This window comes from Aythya marila (genome assembly GCF_965140915.1).
Source record: "Aythya marila genome assembly, chromosome: 2".
NCBI lineage: Eukaryota > Metazoa > Chordata > Aves > Anseriformes > Anatidae > Aythya > Aythya marila.
The window spans coordinates 140770900-140793482 of NC_139043.1; the positions used below are offsets into that span (position 1 = coordinate 140770900).

Genomic DNA, 22583 nt, shown 5'->3' on the forward strand with positions numbered 1-22583 from the left:
ATAATACTTTTTAAGAATGGATTATCTGTTGGTTTGTTTGTTTGTTTCTTTGTTTCCCTTACAAAGGAAAACATTTTTTGTTCCTCATAGGGATTTCTTTGCAGTATATGCCATTTCTTAGAACTTAAAGTCCTTAATAAAAAACATTTTTTAATAGCAATTACTTAAACATTACTGGGATTAATATAATCAGTTTCATATCTTCCTCTGCACAGTCTATCTCACAGTGTTGTCATTTCAAAAGTACTTTATGTAAACTTACAGTGATGGTAATTAATTTGTATTAAGCATGCCTTTCCTGGATTATGTGTGCATTTCTGACCAGCAGAAACCCTTTTTGTGTGGTTTTGAGGGACAAAAATTCAGTTACACAGAATCACATAATCACAGAATGGTTGAAGTTGGAAGGGACCTCCAGACATCATCTAGTCCAACCCCCCTGCTCAAGTAGGGTCACCTACAGCAAGTTACACAGGATCACATCCAAGTGGGGTTTGAAAATTAAAAACCTTTCCCTTCTCAAAAATGTAATTATGAAAGAGAATGGAAACCTTTTTGAATGGGTCTTGTATTGAAATGGTCATTCTTTATTCTGAATTTCTACATGCTTATAGCATATTATGTTTCTGTGTCTTTCATTAGGTTCTGGTTATATATGACTAGAATTTGGCTGTTAATAGAACTGCTAACAGTTTTACCATCATTACTAGGTATTTACTTCACATAAATTAAATGGCACTGTGATCATGTTGGCTGAGGCAAGAATTTCTGAAAGATTCCACAGAGTTCCCACAGTAAGTTCTTTTATGTGTAAGAAAACGTTACTGGATGAAAATTAAATGAGAATTCTCAGCAAGTATTAAATATTTTTTGTTTTTGTTAGCCTTCACAAGAGGTAAAATTGTGAATTTCTTCCAGATTGGTTAATATTCATAAACTTCCATTGGGGTCATTGGGAAGATGAATGATTATTAGCGTAAATACCACTGACTGGTTTTCCATAAGTGTCAAAACAGTGTGCTCAGACAGGTTCAGAAAAACAGCCACAAGTCAATTTCCTAAAACTGAAATTTCTTTCAAGACTGCAATCATAAATTTGTTTTGACTGTTGATTTACTTAAGACATAGAGGTTTTTGAACTTTCCAGAGCAAAATATGATTTAAACTTGTGGTTTTTATGACTCTTTTCTGAAAAAAAAACAAAAACAAAAACAAAACAAAACAAAACAAAACAAAACAAAACAAAACAAAACAAAAAAAAACCTATGCAGCACCAGGCTGCATACAAATGAAAAGAAATTCTTACTTCTTGTATCTCCAGTTATAAACCTACATACACCCTATGCTTATTTGTTACACTAACACATATATCTATTAGGAATTAAAAGGTTGTGACTTTAATCCCAAATTTACTAATAAGTGAGAGAAGGAAGGGGAATGCCAGGTGAAAGTGCCCTTTTCTATTTGCTTTTGTATAAGCTTTATTTGATTTGAATATATGTCCTTCAAAATTCTCTTCGCAATGTATTTGTACAGATCAGGGGGCATCAAGAAGGAAGTACTGTAAGCAAAAATAAAACATTATTACCTAAGAAATTGTCAGCTTTGTGAAAAGTGTTAGCATTACCTAGTTTTCAGGTGCCATGGATTGAGGCTCAAAAGACTCAGGTGCCCTACTCTTCTAGGAACTTTCCAGGCAACTCTCAGCAAGTCACTTCATTAGCATGTGCTTCAGTTTTGTCATCCAAAACAGAAAGAATAACTAATTCCATAGTGAAATTATTTAGAAATACATATATAAAATGTTACATAAAAATCAGCTGTTACTACTCTTCTCTTCCATACTGGCACATTTGAAAAGTCAATACTGCTTTAAGCTAATATAATTCAGTTTTAAATAATATACAGTTTCCTAACTTTTCTGTCTATTTCTGTTCTGTCACACTAGATGCCTCCCTTTTGTTTGTTCCAATATTTCCATTTCTACTATTCTATGGCTTACTTTGATTTCTGCTATGATTCCTGTTATTAAAAAGGCAGTATAAAGAACAGTTTACTGCATAAAGTACCTGCCAGACCCAAGTGCCTAAGTCTAAGGCACTAGACTGCATTGAAGATAACTCTTTTTACAAGTTAACTGTTTGTTTTTTGTTTGTTTGTTTTAATTGGGATACAGAAAGTACAGTTCAAGTTTCTTCCTTTTTGAGGAAATCAGGATATACATTTTTCACATTCCAGTTGAATTTCTGAACTATCAGAAAAGTATAAATCTCTTTCAATTTCTCCCAAGTTATTCCCCTTGATACTGAGAATTTAAATATTCATTGGATGAAACAAAGACCAAAAATTACTCACTTAGCCTAATTTTATAACCAAGCGATTAAAATGTAAGGGTACTGGGAGAAATTTTCCATTTCTACCTCATTGAATAAAGAAACAAGTGTAAGAAGCTAGGCAAGCATTTATTCTCTGAGTTTAGTCCCTTTTTTAAGTACTTACTGAAGCTAATTTTCCATGGCAACTTTTAACTGATACTCTCTTTAACCAGACAGCATAGGTTTAAATGTTGTTTCTTTAACATAAACGTTTGGTTTTGTTTCTGAATTTTTATTAAAAAAAAAAAAAATCTGATTTTTTTCTGAAATGCATAGACCACAGCACCAACAGGAGTCAAAGTACAGATTGATTTATACAGTGGTGTATTTTCTGTTTTGTCCTCCATTCCTTTCTAACATTTAGCTAGCTTTTTCAGGCACTCTAACCTTAGAACTGTGTGGTGCACTTCGACTATCTTAGAATAGAAGAGCTTGACGATATTACTGAAAATAGTAATGATCAACAGAGACCACCATTTTACTTGCAAGTTAAGATTATTTTTTCAGTGCTTGCTATGCTAAGAAAGTTACAAAGAACTAGCACAAGCTAAGGTCTTTGAATTCCTCAGAAATGTACCAGGAAGACTATGTAACTCTAAGATCCCAGTCACACAAAGACAATCAATGTCATGATGATTTAGGAAACTGGTACAAGTGTCTCACATGCTGCTTGTTAAAATGAACCTCTGCCTAGGTATAGTGATGATAGTTTGCTGTTTCTTGAGGCAATGAAGGTGCCCCTCACAAAGCATGGCAGAAGTATCTTTGCCAACTTTCTGGCCAAACTGCTAAGAAGAGATTGAAGGTAAGAATGATGAAAAGGGAGATGAGTCACATTTAAGTGAGATAGCAATGGAAATGAATGCAAAGGATTTAGAGGAATATGAGAGACTTTAGAAATGATAACACAAGGTGAAAGGACACCTTTCTCGTGTACACATTCTGTGACAGTATACGTGTTTATTAAATTCCAGTTGTTTGTGAATGGGGGGGGGAAGTTAAATTTTCATCTTTAAGGTAATGCTACTAATACAGTACATAAATAGAGTACCCATTATTAACATATAAAAAGATCCACTGAGTGGAACCAAAGTGGAAGTAGTGTAGCTGGAAACTGAAAAGGTAGTTCAGAATACTCTCACATTCCTTATTTAGAGTAGAAGTTATTAAAAGCTAGACTTATCATTCAATAGATTTGAGGATATAAAATCTTATTTACCAAGGCGTTTGGAGGATACTTTGCACATGTTTTTACTTCTGTAATGAGATAATGTTAGCTTTGAAGAGTAAAGCCAAACATCATCACCCTCACCTATACTGTGAATAAGTAAAAAAAGTAGTATCTTATTTAACAGTAAGAAATAACTTCTGACGCACCATATTGCATGGTTCATTTCCATTTTCATACTGCAGAACAGAATTTTGAATCTAATTTCTCCACTGGAAAAATAGTAGCTTTCTTATCTTTAGGCAGGAAACTAATACTAATTTTGGCTAATACTCAGTCTTCATGCATATGATGTGATTAGAGTCTTCAAAAATAATGCAGGGGAAACATTCAAAAGAACAAAGCAATTATATTTCACATATTTTATGTTTCAACACAGTTCTGTTCATACAATAAACTATAAAAACTACTGCATCTATCTTTAAAGTACAAAAGCACAACAAAAGTTCAAGTGCTCTCAAACAACTAAGCAACAAACAAGCTGTCTGAAGAAAAGAAATAGATACAGAGAGAAAGGGTAGTTCTGCACCATAGGGTACACAGTCTGGTTAGAAAGTATATGACAAACTTAAATATGAGGCAAGACACCAAAAAATCCCACATTCGGTTATTTCATTATCTAGTTCTCTACATCTGGCTATTATCAAAATTATCTCACTCTGTACTTGGATGTCCCCTAAAACCACAGAAAAGATCCTGAAAATGGAAAATGACCTCCTAAAATTAAATAAGAAGAGAATGTTAGGCAGGGAAAAAAAAAAAGGAGTGAGGTGTGGGGGAAGGGGAAATCATCCAGCAGAAATACTTCTATCTGATGTAACTGACAGTATTCATTCTAACACTTAAAATCTGTTTTCCAAAATTAGACTATTTAAGGTTTGTTTATGTTCCCACTAAACTACATAGTGGTCAAAAGCATTCAAAAATTAACTCAAATGGCTTATCGCTTTTAATTATCTAAGAAAAAATAAATAAATTTTCCACACGAAAATTAAGTCACTTCCTGAAAAAGCCCAAGCATATTATAGGAACATTTGAATGTCACCATTTTCAAAGGGGAAACAGAGTGTTCCAACAGTTTCTGTACCAATAGATATTCTGACTGTATAGCAGTGCTTTATCCCACCTTTTTCCCTGTTTTATCCTGAAATGAACAGATTATCAGTGCAGTATGTTACAGTGATTGGTGGTCATGAAGCAGATATTCAGATTAATGTATTACTGTTTTGACCTTATCAAAATGAAGTATCTTAGCTAACTTGAAGTCAAGAATAATTCAGTACATTTTTTCCTCTTCTACAAAGGACTTGAAATTACTTAAAGCCAGTGGTACATAAAACATAGTCTCTCTCTTTTGTAAACAATGAGCATGTGTAGAATATTAAACACATTAAAACATTTGAATGCAACTAAAATACTAATGTTGTGTTTTTTGTTTTTTTTTTTAAGAATATGTAAAATTAAGAAGACACACCTATTAAATCATCAAAAAAATTAGGAAGGACTCTATACTATATCACAACATTAATTCCAGAGTGAAAATACAGTCCATCAATTTAAACATTAGCATGCATTTGAAATTTTCAATTTCAAACTTAGCTCTTATTTATTTATTTATTTATTTATTTAAGACTTGTGTTCTTATTTGAAGTAGAAAACACTGAAGTGAAACTTTAGAAATGGATCCTTCCAGTTCCATATGCAGTAACAGAACTAAGTTAACATTCAACAATAATTTTATTAAAACCTATAAATGTGAGAATTCTAAAAATACATTTTAAAAGGGGAGGGAAATGAAATAGAGAAATATTTCTCCTCTGACTTGATTACAGAAAAAACAATGTCATTCTATGCACTGTCATTGTGTCGATGAATAGCTGTGCATAAAAGACATCTCAAGAATGCAAAGGTGAAAAATCATCTGCTCAGAAAGTAAGATGAAGCAAGATGAAGCAAGGCTAACAGACCCATGAGTATGAAACTCTGCTGCAAACATTTACTTCTGGGACAATATATGAAATTTAAGTTCTTATGCCTAGGGGAAAAAAAATCTGATGATAAGTTTCCTTCTATGAAAAGAAGATTCCTTTTTTCTGTCTACTGCTAAATCAGGTAGCTATCTGGGCTGTATTTTGACAACAGGACTTCAGGGTCTATAAAGGGCTATGAATCTACAACACTGAGAATTAGATGTCTGTCATTAAAAACAAATAAACAAACAAAAAAACCCAACACCACAACAACAACAAAAAAAGCAATCACCAAACAAACGAAAAGCTTATCTGCCAAATAAATTAACAATGCAACAAGCAACTTCTTTATACCACCTTCTATTTTATATTACAACCACTTCTATGGCTGTAACTCAAGTGATGCAGCACTTTAATTTCTCTCAGGGAATCTCAAGATCCCATGAATGTGCTGATATTAAACTTCACTTCATGTGAAATCCCATCCAAGATTAAGACACCTATATTTGTGTGTCTGGACGTGTCCTAGGTGTACAAACTCATATTATAATCAACAGAAATTAATCAATGTAGTCAGTAAAATACAGCATTTTAATCCATCTCAAAGAACAATCCTTGCACTGCATATAATACCTGCCTAAATGCTGTTAGTTGCCATTTTACGTGTTCTTTGACTTCTTCTAGTTCCTGTACAGAAGGGTATGGTCTCCTGTAAATTCTAATTTGCTAATACTATGCAGATGTGTCGTTTACTCTAGAGCATCTCTACCCACCCCCTCCCATATGGTCATCTGTGTAACTGCAACCTGTACCAGCAGTAGGTTGACCTTCCCAAAGCGTGGGGGTTAATCTTCCTTAAATCTTCCTATATGTAGTTTGGTCCAAATTTTGGTCCAATTTTGATACTTCATAACACACTGCTTTTATAATATCTTGCTTCATCTCCAAATGCCAGAAAAGCACATGCACTTCTGTCAGCACCATAAAGATACCTTAGATACCCTATCTCATATGTCAGTGCACGTGTATCTGTGGACGGATGAATTGTGTCCAGATTTAGTAGGTATTTAGAGAAAACCTACAGATGACAAAACAGAGGTATCTACATTTTGATGTAGACTTCTTGAAGCTGGATCTCACCTACAACCTTGTCATAACTGCTGAGTCTTCCAGCAGAAGTATTGTGTACTGTTAGTTGCAACAGGTTTTGAGATAAGTAAAGACAAATTGCATTTAAGTTGTTGGAGTTTCTGAAAAAAAGTGATAAAGATGGTTTTCCCCTTCTGGCAATTCTAGCCAAAATATTCTGAGGCAGATCAGTAGTATTTACTTTGGAGTAAGAAGTTTTTTACTTGGCTGCCAATTGCTTCAAATTATCTCTCAAAGCAAAACAAACAAAAAGTCTAGCTCCATAAATCATTTCTGAATGAAGACAGATTTCTATTCGTATGCAAAATAACATAAAGAAAAAAGAACAACAGAATATCAAACAGTGAAAGGTTGAGTGTCAGTTTTCTCCATACTGGACACATTGAAAGTGCTGGCATTCACCTTATTCAGCTACACTTAGCTCACTGTCAAGTTTTAGGCAGAGTAACCATTTGGATGCTTTTCACACATGAGAATGACAGCTAAATTTTATCCTATTCTGAAAAGCTTATGGATATGTTTCATCCCTTCATCTGTATTTTCCTATAAGCAAAGATTCTTAATAGAAGGCAGACATGATTACTGTGTATTGTATATTAGTGTACTCAACTGACATATCTGATACTATTTTGTTCTTGAGTATTATTTTGTGTATGGCCTAAACAGTGCAACTGAATTACTACACACGAGAAAGGGTGGAGAAAGCCTAAGTAGTTAGGAAGTTGATTTCACAAGTGAGCTGAACAGCAAGTACAGGGCTACCACTGGAACCTTCCAAAGCTTTAAAAAGGATGAGAAAGAAAGAGAGGATGCTGGATCTCAAAAGAAAGCAAAGTTACAGTCTTAATGTTTAGCTATTAGAAAATGGAGAATTCTTTTCCAAAAGCCCTTTCAGAATCAAGGTATGCTTGACATAAAGAATATTGAAGACTGTGTACTCCCATCTATAAGACTAGAAGCTGTGAAGCTACCTTAATCCCTTCTGTCCACTTGGATAGCATTATGGATTCATGCATAAGTGATGGGGTGCAAAAACTAGCCAACAGAAAGTAGCAAGCACAAGGAAATTTTATAGGAACAGTGAATGGACGGAGTAAAAAAGAACAACTAATTTTAAAAACAGCAAAAGAGGATTACCAGTGCTGAGAGACATTGCAGCAGCAGCTTCAGGAAGATCCAAAAGGCTTTGGCTGTAGTTCAGTAAACAATTTCTAACTCAAAAGGAGTTTTAACAAAGCAGTAAGGATAGAAAACACCAAGATGAAAAACCTTCAGTGAATAGAAAGAAATGCGGAAACGTGATGAAAAAGAACAAGTGTGTCTTGGTTATGACACTACAACCTGGATAGGGTGGAGGGAGAAATCATTTTGATTCTTTTCTAATTAACATATATCACTTTGATTATCATTTGCAAATATCTGTTAAGAAACGTATAATTCACTACCTTTCATGAATGAAAATACCTATTAAAAGGAATTAATGCACATAACATGCATGACCGTGTACTCGCATGAAGCTGACAGTTTCCCTTAGTTTCGTATACCTCAGTAAATTTAATTTGTTCTGGATAAGCCAAATTATACATTTTCACAGGTGTTTGCAAGACTGAAGCCTTAAACAGAAAATTAAGAAAATTACAATTAATGAAATTAAAAGGTTGTTTAGGACATATTATGTAATTTCCCTAGATTTTTGGATATGCACCTTATTTTTAAGGATTTGTATAGCAACATTGTTATTCTTCTTTTGAATGGTTAGGTCACAGTAGCTTGAGATGTTACACTGAAGCTACACTGCATGAGGCTACCTTGTGAAAAAGAAACAAAAAAAAATACCAACAACAACAAAAAAAAACCATTTAAAAAATAAATAAATTTATGAGCATGGAATGAAATAAGATTCCGGTATTTCATATTTTGTGTAACAGTGATCATATAACCTGGTTTATTTTGTTTCATTTTAATAAAATAACTAACAAGTTTTTGCAGATTGTATTGGATATAAATGGCAAAGTTTTGGCAGCAGGGGGGTTACATTTTTTACTTTTATGACAGAAAGTCAGGGGCTGCCCCATGCAGGTCACAGCTAGTTCCAGCTGGCTCTGCAGTAGACCCACAACAAGACACATCTGAGCCCTTCAGGGGGAATTTGTTGTACCTGTGTGAAAGCATATTGAAGAAAAAGGGGTAAGCACTGATATAAAAGAACAAGACTAGAGAAAGAGGAAGTGCTCTGTTGCAGAATGGTAATACCCCAAAGGGGTATCCCATGTATCACTGTATCCCATGGATAACCTATGTTGAGCATGTACTTCCCTAAAGAGACTGTAGCCAGCTGTTTACCCAGAGAGAGGAAATGAGTAAAAAGGAATGCATGTCAGAAGAAAAAAGTGAGAAAGGAGGAGAAGCAGAAACAAACTCCTATGCTCTGGCTCCAACCATCAACAGTGCCTATCAACTCTTAGAATAGACTTAGGTGTATGTAATGTGTAGATATGAGGAAGAGGAATCACAGAATCACAGAATCACAGAATTTTCTAGGTGTCATGGTTTAACCCGGCTGGCAGCTAAATACCACGCAGCCGTTCGCTCACCCTCCCCCCTCCCTCTCTGGGACGGGGGAGAGAAATGGAAAGTGAAGCCCGTGAGTTGAGATAAAGACAGTTTAATAAGACAGGAAAATAATAATAACAAAATAATAATAACAATAATGTTACAATGGTGATAATAGGAAAGTAATAATAATATGTACAAACAAGTGATGCACAATGCAATTGCTCACCACCCGCTGCCCAGCCTAACCCCGAGCAGTCCGGACCCCTTCCCCCGGCTAGCCACCCCTATATATTGTTTAGCATGACGTCAGATGGTATGGAATACCCCTTTGGCTAGTTTGGGTCACCTGTCCTGGGTCTGTCCCCTCCCAGCTCTTACTGCACCCCCAGCCTGCCTGTTGGCAGGACAGAGCAAAAGGCTGAGATGTCCTTGGCTTGGTATAAGCACTGCTCTGCAACAATTAAAACATCGGGGTGTTATCAGCACTCTTCTCATCCTAAGCCAAAACACAGCATTCCACCAGCTACTAGGAAGAAAATTAATTCTGTTCTAACTGAAACCAGGACACTAGGTTGGAAGAGACCTCAAGATCATCGAGTCCAACCTCTGACCTAACGCTAACAGTCCCCACTAAACCATTTCCCTAAGCTCTACATCTAAACGTCTTTTAAAGACCTCCAGGGATGGTGACTCCACCACTTCCCTGGGCAGCCTGTTCCAGTGCCTCACAACCCTTTCAGTGAAGAAGTTCTTCCTAACATCTAACCTAAAACTCCCCTGGCTCAACTTAAGCCCATTCCCCCTCGTCCTGTCACCAGGCACGTGGGAGAACAGGCCAACCCCCACCTTGCTACAGCCTCCCTTGAGGTACCCATAGAGAGCGATAAGGTCGCCCCTGAGCCTCCTCTTCTCCAGGCTGAACAAGCCCAGCTCCCTCAGCCGCTCCTCGTAGGACTTGTTCTCCAGGCCCCTCACCAGCTTCGTTGCCCTTCTCTGCACCCGCTCAAGCACCTCCATGTCCTTCTTGTAGCGAGGGGCCCAAAACTGAACACAGTACTCGAGGTGCGGCCTCACCAGAGCTGAGTACAGGGGGACAATCACCTCCCTAGCCCTGCTGGTCACACTGTTCCTGATACAAGCCAGGATGCCGTTGGCCTTCTTGGCCACCTGAGCGCACTGCTGGCTCATATTCAGCCGACTATCCACCATCACTCCCAGGTCCTTCTCTGCCTGGCAGCTCTCCAACCATTCCTCTCCCAGCCTGTAGCTCTGCTTGGGGTTATTGTGCCCCAGGTGCAGGACCCGGCACTTGGCCTTGTTGAACTTCATGCAGTTGACCTCAGCCCATCGGTGCAGCCTATCCAGATCCTCCTGCAGAGCCTTCCTACCCTCAAGCAGATCGACACACGCACCTAACTTGGTGTCATCTGCGAACTTACTGAGGGTGCACTCGATGCCCTCGTCCAGGTCATCGATGAAGATATTAAAGAGGACCGGCCCCAGCACCGAGCCCTGGGGGACGCCACTAGTGACTGGCCTCCAACTGGACTTGACTCCATTCACCACGACTCTTTGGGCCCGGCTATCCAGCCAGTTTCTAACCCAACGAAGCGTGCGCCAGTCCAAGCCAAGAGCAGCCAGTTTCTTGAGGAGAATGCTGTGGGAGACGGTGTCAAAAGCCTTGCTGAAGTCAAGGTAGACCACATCCACAGCCTTTCCCTCATCCACCCAGCACGTCACTCTGTCATAGAAGGAGATCAGGTTCGTCAGGCATGACCTGCCTTTCATAAAGCCATGCTGACTGGGCCTGATCGCCTGCTTCCCCTGCAAGTGCTGCATGATGACTCTCAAATGAGAGGTGTCTGGAGCAAAGATAAGCCTGCAAAAGGAGGAGAAGTGTTTTCTCTAGCTATTTCAATGCATCTTTGTTTCCTAACACCCAAGCCAGTAACTAAATATTCTGAAGTCAAATTCCCCAAGTCAAGTCTGTTTTGACCATGATGGTAATTGATAAATGATATTCCTTATCTTTGTTTCAACCCACATGTTTTCTGGATTGTATTCTCCCTATTTTCTGCCTTATCCCAAAGCAGGGCAAGAGAGAAGTGAGCAAGTGGCTTTGTGGGTGCTTTGCTGTCAGTCAGGGTCAACCCACCTCACAAATATATTAGCACAAAATACGCAGTTCTGCAAACAACAGCTAGCCAAGGGAGTGATTAGGTGAGTGTTGAAGTGCCAAGCAGTGATGAAATAAGACAATTATGTAGTATTCTGAAGCTCAGAATTTGAAATTTTTCCTTAGAAAGAGAGAAAAATGCAATAAAGAAAGCTAAAGTAGATGAAGTGATAAGAAATTACTAATTCTAGTTACAGAAGGAAGCCAGAAAAAGTTAAATTAATATTCATCTTAACTAAGCAGGTGAAAGAGTGTGCTTTTGCAATGAAGTTATTACAGCATTAAAAAAAAAGAATAAGGTAAAAATGTAATATATTGAGAGTATTATCAGATATGTTCTCAAAAGTGAAGTGGAAATAAACTCCTGATAAGAAAATCTTTCTCATCTATCTGTATCACACTGCCCTTTGGAATAACTGTTTTTGATTTTATTAATCATCTTCTTTTGTGACAACTTGTGTCAATATACCAGTGAAATTAGTGATTGAAAATTGTCTTTACAAAAGGGCTTAAAGTTGACTCTGATAAAATAAAGGCTTTTCTTCTTAAAAATAAATAAATTTTGTATACATTCTTGATTTCTAAACTTATGAAATATTTTTAGTATGTTTACTTCCTTTCCTTACACTCTCCTACAGTCTACATCATCTCAGAGACTACTCATCTCTATTACCTGACCTTACATATTTCATTTTCTACTGTCAAGTTCAACTTGTAATGATCATATCTGCTTGAGTATGAACATTTAATGCTTTTGTGTGCTGAAATTACTGTCCATATATCAGTTTCTTTCAAAAAGCTGTAAAAGATATTTTCTTAATTTCTTTATACCACAGCCTTTCACAACTAAGTATAGAGTACACTTTAATATACATTCAGAAGTACATCATTAAAAATTAAATGAGCAAAACAATAATAAGAATTCTATAACATAATCACTACAAATTTAGGCATATTAGGTGGTGAAGAGAAACTGCAGTTACACAGCATATTCAAATTTCTGAAACCTGACCATTAAAGTATTTTATGTGACTTGCCAAAAACTAGACAAAAGTCTATTCTCCTTAAGCTAGCACTTCTGTTTTTTTCTGAAAAACACTTCTGGCAGGAATGTGAGCGTGCCATCCTAGATTTAGTTTGTTCTTGATAATTCAAAAATGAACATCTGCTCAATGCAAATTACAATCTGCCAAAATAGTTATCACATTGTTTCTCAATTGTTGAGTAGGATCCAACACAAAATTTCTACTTGTTTTCAACAGTACCATAAGCTAGATATCTTCCAGTAAAGTACGTGGTTTATTGTATTGGGTATGAAGGATGCCATGAAAAAGATGTCAGTGCCTTTTTATAAGAGTTACAGAAGCTTTGCCTACAGTAAGTAGGCTCCTTTTCACTGAAGTCACTTATGGTACACATTACAAAATCTAACAGAGTCTAAATACAGGTAAACATATTTGCCTAATTAGTAATCAAATTCTACTGTGTTCTTGTATAGAATGTATTATTTGAGGCAAGCACACAGTACTAAAAAGTTATAGGATAAGTTACGTGAAAAAAAAAAATTGTTAGCTGTAATTTTTATATTAGTTGATTAATTTTACCAGATTCTGCAAACATTTATGTAGCTAATATTTCCTATGCTGAATTAGAATGGAGAAATGTAAAAGAAATTCCTGAACTAAGTCTCATAAATAGGAGTGCTATGATTTTTTTTTTTCAACAGATAAACGGAAATGCAAAAGAGCCCAAAAAGAGCTACTGTTCATTGAAGATCCACTGGTAGACCATAGATACTGAAAGATATTATTTACAGTAATGTTTGTGAAAAAGTAGACAGTATTACAATACACTAATGAAGCACAGTTTTTATCAGCACTTCATCATGATAATGATCTTGCTCCAAATGGCGATACTCCCAAGTTAATGCTTCAAATGTTTTCACTCTTATTCAAAATAATGCCTGTTCATAAAAACAGTGGATAAGAATCTTACAGGTTAATTGAACCCTTAATAGCACAATGCATTCATAAATAGGTAGTACGAGATAATAGTGATGAAATGCCACATTTGTAAATAGAAACTTACTCACTGTTTTACAAACATGATTTACAAGACCATAGAGGCAAACGCATATTTTAATAATAAAAAACATTATTTCTGCATGTGTTTTGCAATCTCTTTCAGAAACCAGGACCATTTTAAAAGCTAAGTACTGCACAGGGGAGAGTGAAATAGATACCTGCTGTAATGTTATATTTATAAACTATACTTATACACACGACTCATACTCGAATATACTGTAATTTGGTATGTCACGCAGCTGACTTTATCATTCATGTAAATACAAACTACACCTTTATAGGGATTTTTTTCTCTAAATGTAAAATAGATCTTCCCATTTCCCCCATGACTTCAAGCTTTTTTTTTTTTTTTTTTTTTTAATAAAAACAACAACAACAACAACAAAATAAATGTATTTATATAAATGTACCTTGGTAGTGAGCACTAAATCCACGGTATCGATGATTGCTGTCTGTTACAAAATGTAGTCTGAGCCAATTTTTGTTGCTGATAACTGGAGGAGGTATATTCATGCCAGAGAGCCTAAATCAAAATAAAAAAATATTAATAAAAGATAAAATAAAATAAAAAAATATCAAGGCTGAAGATCAGTACATTTTTATAAACCTCTGACAAAGATCTTGTATGGAATCTTTTTTTCTTTTTTAAACACACATGCAATTCATAATGCTGGTGAGTGAGACTTTATATATCCTTGAATAATATGTTATGACAAGTGTGAACAGACAACATTGTCCACTCTGCATGACAAAGTGATGGGATACAAATCAGCGCTAATCTGGAAACCGTACAGTCACGCTACTGATCAGGCACAGCATTATCATAACGCTCAGGCTAGAAAGATTTTGCGTCTATCTAGGTCAGTGGACAAGTTAGGCAGAACACTGCTCTGGGCAGCAGGAAAGGTATTGCACCCTGTGACTTTCATGTTCAAGATACGGCACAGGAGAGCTTAAATCATGCAGACCACTGAAAACTGTAAAACAGACGCATTTTTCAAAGGTTAATACTTCTCTAAATTCAGGGAAAACAGAAGTAACTGTCACTCTGTGGCTTCAGTGAATATGCAAACCAGTTATTAGAAGAGAAGAGAATTGTGGTGGATTGACCCCATCCATCAGCCAAACACCACACAGCTGCTCGTTTGGTCCCCCTCCCCTTACAGCAGGACAGGGGAGAGAACAGGAAGGGTGAAATCTAGAAAACTCATCAAGTTGAGATAAATACAGCTTAAAAAAACAGCTTAATAACTCAAACCAGGGGGTGGGGGGGAATCCAATGATACAAAAGCAATCACTCTGCTCTTCCCACAGACAAGACCTAGCCAGTCTTCAAACAGTATCTACCTGCCCTCAAAGCCCCCTCTCCTCAGTTTTTATTGCTGACCACGATGTTGTATGGATGGAATATCCCTAAGATCAGTTTGGGTCCCCTCTTCAGCTTTTGTATCCTTCCAGCACCTTGCCTTTCCACAGCCTACTCACTGTGGCAGCGGAGAGATAAAAAGAGAAAGCCTTGACGTCGTGCAGGCACTGCTCAGTAACAGCCAGAACACTGGGGTGTTAGCAACTCTGTTTTCGTCACAGACCCAAGCTACAGAACCATATAGACTGCCATGAAGAAAATTAACTCAAAAGAAGTCAGGCCCTGTATAGAACCTATTTTTTGTTGTAGTTTTTCTTGCTTTTCTGTTTTTATTGTTAGGACATTGTTCCAATTACTGTAGCCTTTCATCTTGACATGCTCATTATGAAGGTCTGAATTAGAGGTAAATTTGTTTGTTTGCTTTGTTGTTGTTTGTTTTGTTTTGTTGTTTTGCTTTTAATAGATGAAGTGAATGTCAAAAGGTGAATAAGCTTTTGATAAAAAATCCTTCAAATCAGTAATCCAATATATTTTTCTTACTAAAGCAGAAAGAAAAATCACATCTTCAGGATATCTACATACCCACCTAGGTCCTTCCCTTTTATTTCTAAACAGAGTTCTTGCTGTAGTTAGAAATAAATGCGAGCCATTTTACATTCACACATTGTGGATTCCCCTTCTATGTTTAAAAAATTCTATAATGAAACAGGTCACAAAGCTATTCAGGCAATCTACTAGTGAGATTTAGTTTTAGTAATTTCTTGCTTTTACAGAGGACTTTTCATCTAACCTTTAAAGTGGCTTTGCAAAGTACAATAATGTCATTATCAGTATTTTTATCTCCATTTTACAGACAGAGAAAATCATGCACATGGAGGAAACTACTTCAATCACCTAGCAAGCCAGCAACAAAAAGAAAACTGGAAGAAAGAATCTGAAAGTTCTGAGCTCTGGTTTTTACAACTTTGCAGTAAAGTTAGATGACTACAATGATAATTTTAACAAAAACTAATTCAACCATTATTTCATTAGCGTGTACATGGTTTCTAGATGAGGAAGTGGTCCTGATTTCTCTGTATTATTACAGCCTTGGCTGAAAACTGTGCTGGGGTGGATGGGAAAGTGACCTTTGTAGCACTGAAAGAAATTGCTTGCATTCTCAGGGTAAAACCAATTTCTTTTGGGGGTCAGCCTTAAGGAATTTGCTTGGCTCTACCATTACTCAATTCCAGATTCTGAATTGGTTTAGTTATTGTTATGGACAATGATCAAGGTACATTTGAAGTCAACTGTATTCACAGTGAAACAAGTAATTTAGAAGTGAAGAAATATAAAAAGTATCCCTTAAAAGTGTCTAATAAGCTTGTGTAGGTGATATTGTTTTGTAAGGAAGATTTTGAAAGAAAAACAACTTGGAGGTGGTAGTGTTCCTTACATCTTTTCACAACCAAGCTATCTGAAAATGGAATTTGTTTTAAGACCATTGTCCAAATTTCCGAAACTGTGTTAGTGCCCTCTTTCCCTAAGGGACTATCATATCTGACAAAATGTCTGGCTGTCACAACTTGTTATTTAAGGGCCTGAAAATACTTGCTTTAGAATGTTTTTATACTATGGAAACCCACTAAGTGATCATTTCAGATCATTTCAGATATGGAACATATGGAATCTAACTTTTTTCCAGCTTAATGCCTGTTTAAAAAAAAAAAAAAAAAAAAAAAAGCATGATTGTTTAAAAAAGAATTTAAGAAAAAAAATAGTGCTATGAAATTGCAAAAGGATATGTTTAGTGGATAAATTCATGGTGAGTGTATAAGCAAGTATTTATAGAAGTATTTATACCTCTTTTTGGTGTTCTCCCCCCCCCCCCCCACCTCTGCCCCATAGAATTGCCAGTCATTTCTGCATGAACCTGAAGAAAACCAAGGAACAATGGTTTTATACTAGTTGCTATGTAAGACCTGGGTATTCTGTGTACTTCTCTGGTAGGCTTAAGCCAGAAATACTATTCCTAGAACAAAGTATGCAAAATATAATCAGAAATACCAGTTATGGTGCCTCTTGGTTTGTATAATTTATTTATTTATTTTGATTTTTGTCCTTTCTTGTTGTTTTTTAATATATATATATATATTAAAAAACATATATATATATATATATAATATATATATATATTAAAATATATATATTGCTAATTAAGAAGTTGCATCCCTTCTTCAGGAAACTGTGGCTATCAGTTTAATCCTTGTTTCAGGCAAAGGGATAAAGGAAGGGGAAATCCAAAATGTCACCTAAGTTCATTATCCTCAACACAAGATAGCATCTATAGAAAGAGGCAGTTTCTGTACAAATACATGTGTAATTTATGTGCACTTTCTACCATTTGTATTTCCAAAATGATCATTCTGCAGAAAGGATTAAGGTTTTGATCAAGCAATAAGGAAAATGAAACTTACTCTAGCCTGTAAAGATTAGACTGCAGGCAGATGACAAAAAGAGCAATCTTCCACTTTTGAACTCTGAACCCTCTTTCAAAATTGTTTATGACTTTTTGACAGCCAAGTTCCCCAAAGAATCTAGATCATAATGGTGCATGCAGACTGTCAGACAGATTCCAACTCCGAAGTCCTACACCAATCATTTGTGTAAGCAGAGCATTCTTCTTGGCTTGCGTTCATGGTGAAAGACTCATTTTTGCATTAATGAATTCTACCTTCCTATATCATTTTATTTTTTAAAAATACTAGTATTGAATTAGTATTTGTGATATTAGATTGTGACAATCAGTATGTTCTACTGAAATATTTTATTTTGAAACCTTTAACTAAAGCCAAAGAAGCAGGCTGCTTATATTGTTTATTGGCCAGTAAACAGCTCTTTTGGCTGCTGGTTAGGCTGGTGGTACTTTGTAGCCTCGCTGCCAGGTTGGCCTCCTAATTGCTTGATCATTTGGCTTTTTTTTCTTACTTGCTGCCCAGTAAGTATCAAAATGTATTTTGTTGTTTGTTTTTTTTTCTGAACCACTTGAAATTCCATAAAGTTATGTTCAGTACTGGTATCCAGAATTTCATGAAAACGAATAAAACCAGATGAATTTCCTTTTCTGGTTAGCTTTATTACATGGTATGTTTTTCTAGCTAGTTATTAAAATGCATTTGAACATTTCTTTGTACTGATTGAATTTAAAACAGTTCTATATCACGTATGCAGCATAAAAGCCAGAAGCCTACACCTTCAGATTAGGAAACATGAAATCTTTCTTCATTATCACTGTGTATGTGAGCACTTTCTAAAAGCCATAAAATGACTTAAGTTGTTACAAAAATTTTGTTATAAATGTAAGACATATACTTTAGTTTCATGCTTGGTTTTTGGAAGGCAGAGGTTTAATTAACTGTCCTTTTTGGTACAGTTATTTCTCCATACAATAGTTACCTAATGATACAAGACATTACAATACAGCACTTTCATTTAAATTCTCACCCCTGTAACTAACTGCTTTGCAAGACAGAAGCAACAACATTTCACTGATTACATATTTGAGAATAAAATTATTACTGAAAGAGGTCTTACTAAATAACTGAAACAAAAATAAAGCTGTACATCACATCTTAACACCTTCTTGGCTAGTGTATTCTGCCTATAACAAGGTTTCTGTCTTAGTAATCAAAAAAATGTGAAAAATAAACTGGAAGTTTATAGTCCAAGGCATGGGAAAATTATACCCTAATTGAATATGCTCATGCAAAAACAGTAGTTTTAATTTTAAAATATCTAATATATAGTTAAATTTGTCTATGGAGTCAATTATTTATTAATACATTTATCCCTGACAGCTATGGGTTATGCTTAAGATGATTCTAAGTAAGCATGTAATTATGTTGGCAGAATTCTAACTAAATTCACAGTTCCTAAAATCTGATCTTTGTAATTTGTGATTTTTATGGGATTGTTCCCAGAAAACAGGTTTGCAAGCTGACAGAATTTGTAATGACAACTGGCAGAAAATGGTTGTTTATTCTGCTCATATAACTTCCCTTTACTCATGTCAGTTTATCTTCTTAAACCGTAAAGCTGTTCACCATTACCATAATTCACTGGGGGTCCAGCCTATTTCTGTGACAAATATCATTTCAAGCATAGCTACACTGCATCACCTACAGTATTTTCCTAAATTTCAGAGAAAAGTACCATATCCAGTACAGTTAGCTATACTTGTATATGACTCACAATCACTTGCAAAGATTTCTAGCGTCCTTTCCTTTGCCCTCCATGATTGACTTGATCCCATAAAATGGTAACTCTTGTTATAAAAAAATTCATAATGAACATTTCTATATAAGAATCCATAACAATGTAGATGTAAGAAGTAACTTGTGGATGCAAGACCAAGATGTGGGTCTCCGATTTAACAAATTCATACACAGAACTTCAGAAAAAGTGCTGGCCTTTTGCAGAAGCCTTGGAAGGCTTCCATTCTTTTGGAAGAATGGGGAAAGGATTTTAGTCTTACAGTTTTGTGGGCAAAAAATATTTCTTTCAGCTCTGTTTAGAAATAATTATGTTAATTTCAAAGAAGCAAAGCTGAAACTGATTTAATATATAACACATTGCTTGTTTTGAAAGATCCTGAATGATTTTGTGATTAAGACACCAACTTAACCATTAATCTTTTAGTCACACACTATGTGAGTAAGATTTTATATGGCTAGGCCATCAATGTCCTTTATGTTTCCAATTGTGGGTCTTAATGGCGGTCATTATAATTGAGAATGTCTCTTTCATAGTTGCTTGGAGTACTGGCTTCTTTATCCTCACCTCTCCACCCTTCCCCCCCCCCCCCAAGAAATGTTCCATCTAAATTATACTAAATCACTTTGGTGCAAGGACACTGTGACATATATTGTCAAACAGAAAACCATCCCTCCTATTTCTTATGAAATCTTTCTGTTTAAACCAAGAACTCAATATTTTAATTTTGTCAAAGATATCAAATAAATGGTATATGCTAATAGATATTTCCAACTGTCTTTGAATGGAAAACAGGATAGGTCAACTAGATGGATAATTGTCTATAAATTGGACTTTTGTGAAAGTACTTCCAATTTAAATATTCAAGTAACATGAAAGCAAGTATTTTCAGAACTGTGGATTTCCTAGAAATTTAATTGCAGCTTACATTTATGCAATTGCAATATATGCATTTATGCATATATTTAACACTAGTATATCTACATTACAGAAGAAGATGTAGGAGCTGCAGAATTTTTAAGTGAGTAGAAATTTTCTTTGAATTGTATGCATGAAACTCAAGCTGTAGGTGGGTATCAGGGCTTCTCTTTTGTGTACATCCTGTACGCTCAAGTCATTAATTCCCCAGATGATTCAGGAATTTACTATCCATTTAGACAGACAGACTGGCTTGAGAAAACAGACCAAATGGAGAGATAACTATGGTGTTATTTTATTGAAATATGTAAAGTTTCACTGTTAAGTCTTTGAAAAATGCAAGCAAGAAACAATATAGGAAGATAAAGACTACCTTAGAGATACAGCATACATATAAACAAAGAAAACAAGAAGAAGGAAGGGAATTGAGTTAATCTTCTGCACTGCTGTAATTCAATGTCCAGGAGTAAGGGATGACAGAACTCTTTCAGAGGAGAAAGTAACTAGTAACCATTCAATCTTTAAGGAGAGAAGGCAGACTTTTCTCCATAAAAACAGCTTAAAAGTTACAAATGCAGCAGAAAAGTATTTAAGTAGTTACAAAGGCACAAGTCAGTGAAAGACCTCTCTCCTAACACCAGTCACCTGTAAAACTGTCTATAATAGGACTAAACATTTTATTTAATCAAGAATCAGGACACTGACAAGCCTGAAGCTGGATGCAGATTTGACTGTTGTTTACATATCTCAGAACTGAAGCCAAATGAGAGACAAAAAGTTTTTTCTCAAAAACAGTAGTAAATTACCACTCTCCAAACTTAACCTCATGAACTATTCAGCACTAAATTAAGCTTTTTAGGTAGAAACAACACCATGAACACTTATTTCTGAATTATAAAACAAAACAAAGAAAACTTAAGCCAATGTTTGGGAGGAAGAAAAGAAAGTTTTACGTTTTGTCAACTTGAAAAAAAAAAAAGCGTTCCAGAAAGCCCTTTAACAATCTATTAATTAATTTTATTCAGCTAAAGGGATAAAAATAATTAATGCTAAGACTTTATCAAGTTCATTATGATGCCTGGAAAACGTTTTTTTTTTTTTTAAAAAAAAGACTTTGTTTTACAAATGTGAATTTGTTTTACAAATGTCAGTGGTGAAATATATGAAAGTCCTGTCATGCCTTTGCAATGCTGGAAAAAATTCAGTTTCAAATTTCATGGACCTGCCTTACAAAGCAGGTCCATGAGAAACCACTACACAGTCATTAAGGACTGAAAAAGATCTAACATGATAAAAAATGACATACATGATAAATTACATTTTGTAGTACTATGGATAAGAAATGTTGAAAAGTGCCAAGATTAATAAATATTGTTTTTAACCATCAGAAGTAGATTACAGTTTATAAATCCAAATGTTCTTAGGACAAAGATTTTCCAATTAATCTGTTGAACTGGTAAAGAAGGAAGTAGGATGAACACTAAGACTTCCAAACACATTACATTGAATTTTTAGTCTATCATACAACTAATGTGTTGTTTATGACACAAGTAATAAACACAATAATGCTGGATAATGTTGCTATCCCAACCATCTGAAGGACTAGTGTATTAAGTTGCAAATTTTCATAGAGATGTTAGAGACTCTGAAGATGTCATTATTCGTAAACGTGATGCAAATAAAATCATAGAATCACAGAATCATTAAGGTTGGAAAAGGCCTCCAAGATCATCTAGTCCAACCATCCCTCTACCACCAATATTGCCCACTATAATATATATACTAAATACTTCATACACAAAGTGATATCGAGGTTAGAACTCCTTTTTATTCTGAGCAGATCAAAGAATCTAAATACATACTAACTTCACCTTGGCTGCACACAATGTTAAAGCTGCGTCAAGTTGACTAGTTCCTTGGTGTAACTGGGGACACCAAGCCAAGGTCAGGGCAGCCAACAAGACACAGAGGGGTCTGAATGTGCCATTGAGAAAACTGAGCTGGCTTGAAAGTGAGGCTTCCACCAAAGGGACACAGCCTGGTGGCCCAGAAATTATGTTAAAGTGGACACCAAAAGTTGCCTCAGCATTTGTTTTCCTGAATGTACTACGGCAAAGCAGTGGGATGTCGTCTGTTTCAGGAACATTAAATCTCTAAGGGCCACAAACTGAACCACGGGAAGTTCTAGCAGAATAAGAGAAAAAAATTCTTAACTATAAGGGTGACAGAGCACTGGAACACGTTGCCCAGAGATATTGTGAAGTCACAATACAGTGCAATTCTGTGCAGCGTGCACTAGATGACCCTGCTTGGCAGGGCAGTTGGACTAGATGATCTCCAGAGGTCCCTTCTAATCTCAACCATTCTATGATTCAGTGAATACAACTTGTATCTGATTACTTCTCTGAGTAAATCAGACTGAGTAACTGAATGATGTAAACATCAGTGACATGTTTACATAGTTTTCCTGTCTTAAAGTGTTGCCAACATCTTATTATTTCATATTTTGG

General features: G+C 35.7%; 1 protein-coding gene across 3 annotated transcripts in view; it reads right to left on the bottom strand.

Moving 5' to 3' along the window:
- CSMD3 (CUB and Sushi multiple domains 3) overlaps positions 1 to 22583 on the bottom strand; it is a gene marked incomplete at both ends in the record, with an annotated part of 682849 nt that overhangs the window by 444935 nt on the left and 215331 nt on the right. For all 3 annotated transcript variants that reach the window (XM_082754088.1, XM_082754087.1, XM_082754086.1), the window contains one exon: positions 13949 to 14061. In XM_082754088.1, coding sequence (XP_082610214.1) covers positions 13949 to 14061 — 113 coding nt within the window. The remainder of the gene's footprint in view (positions 1 to 13948; positions 14062 to 22583) is intronic.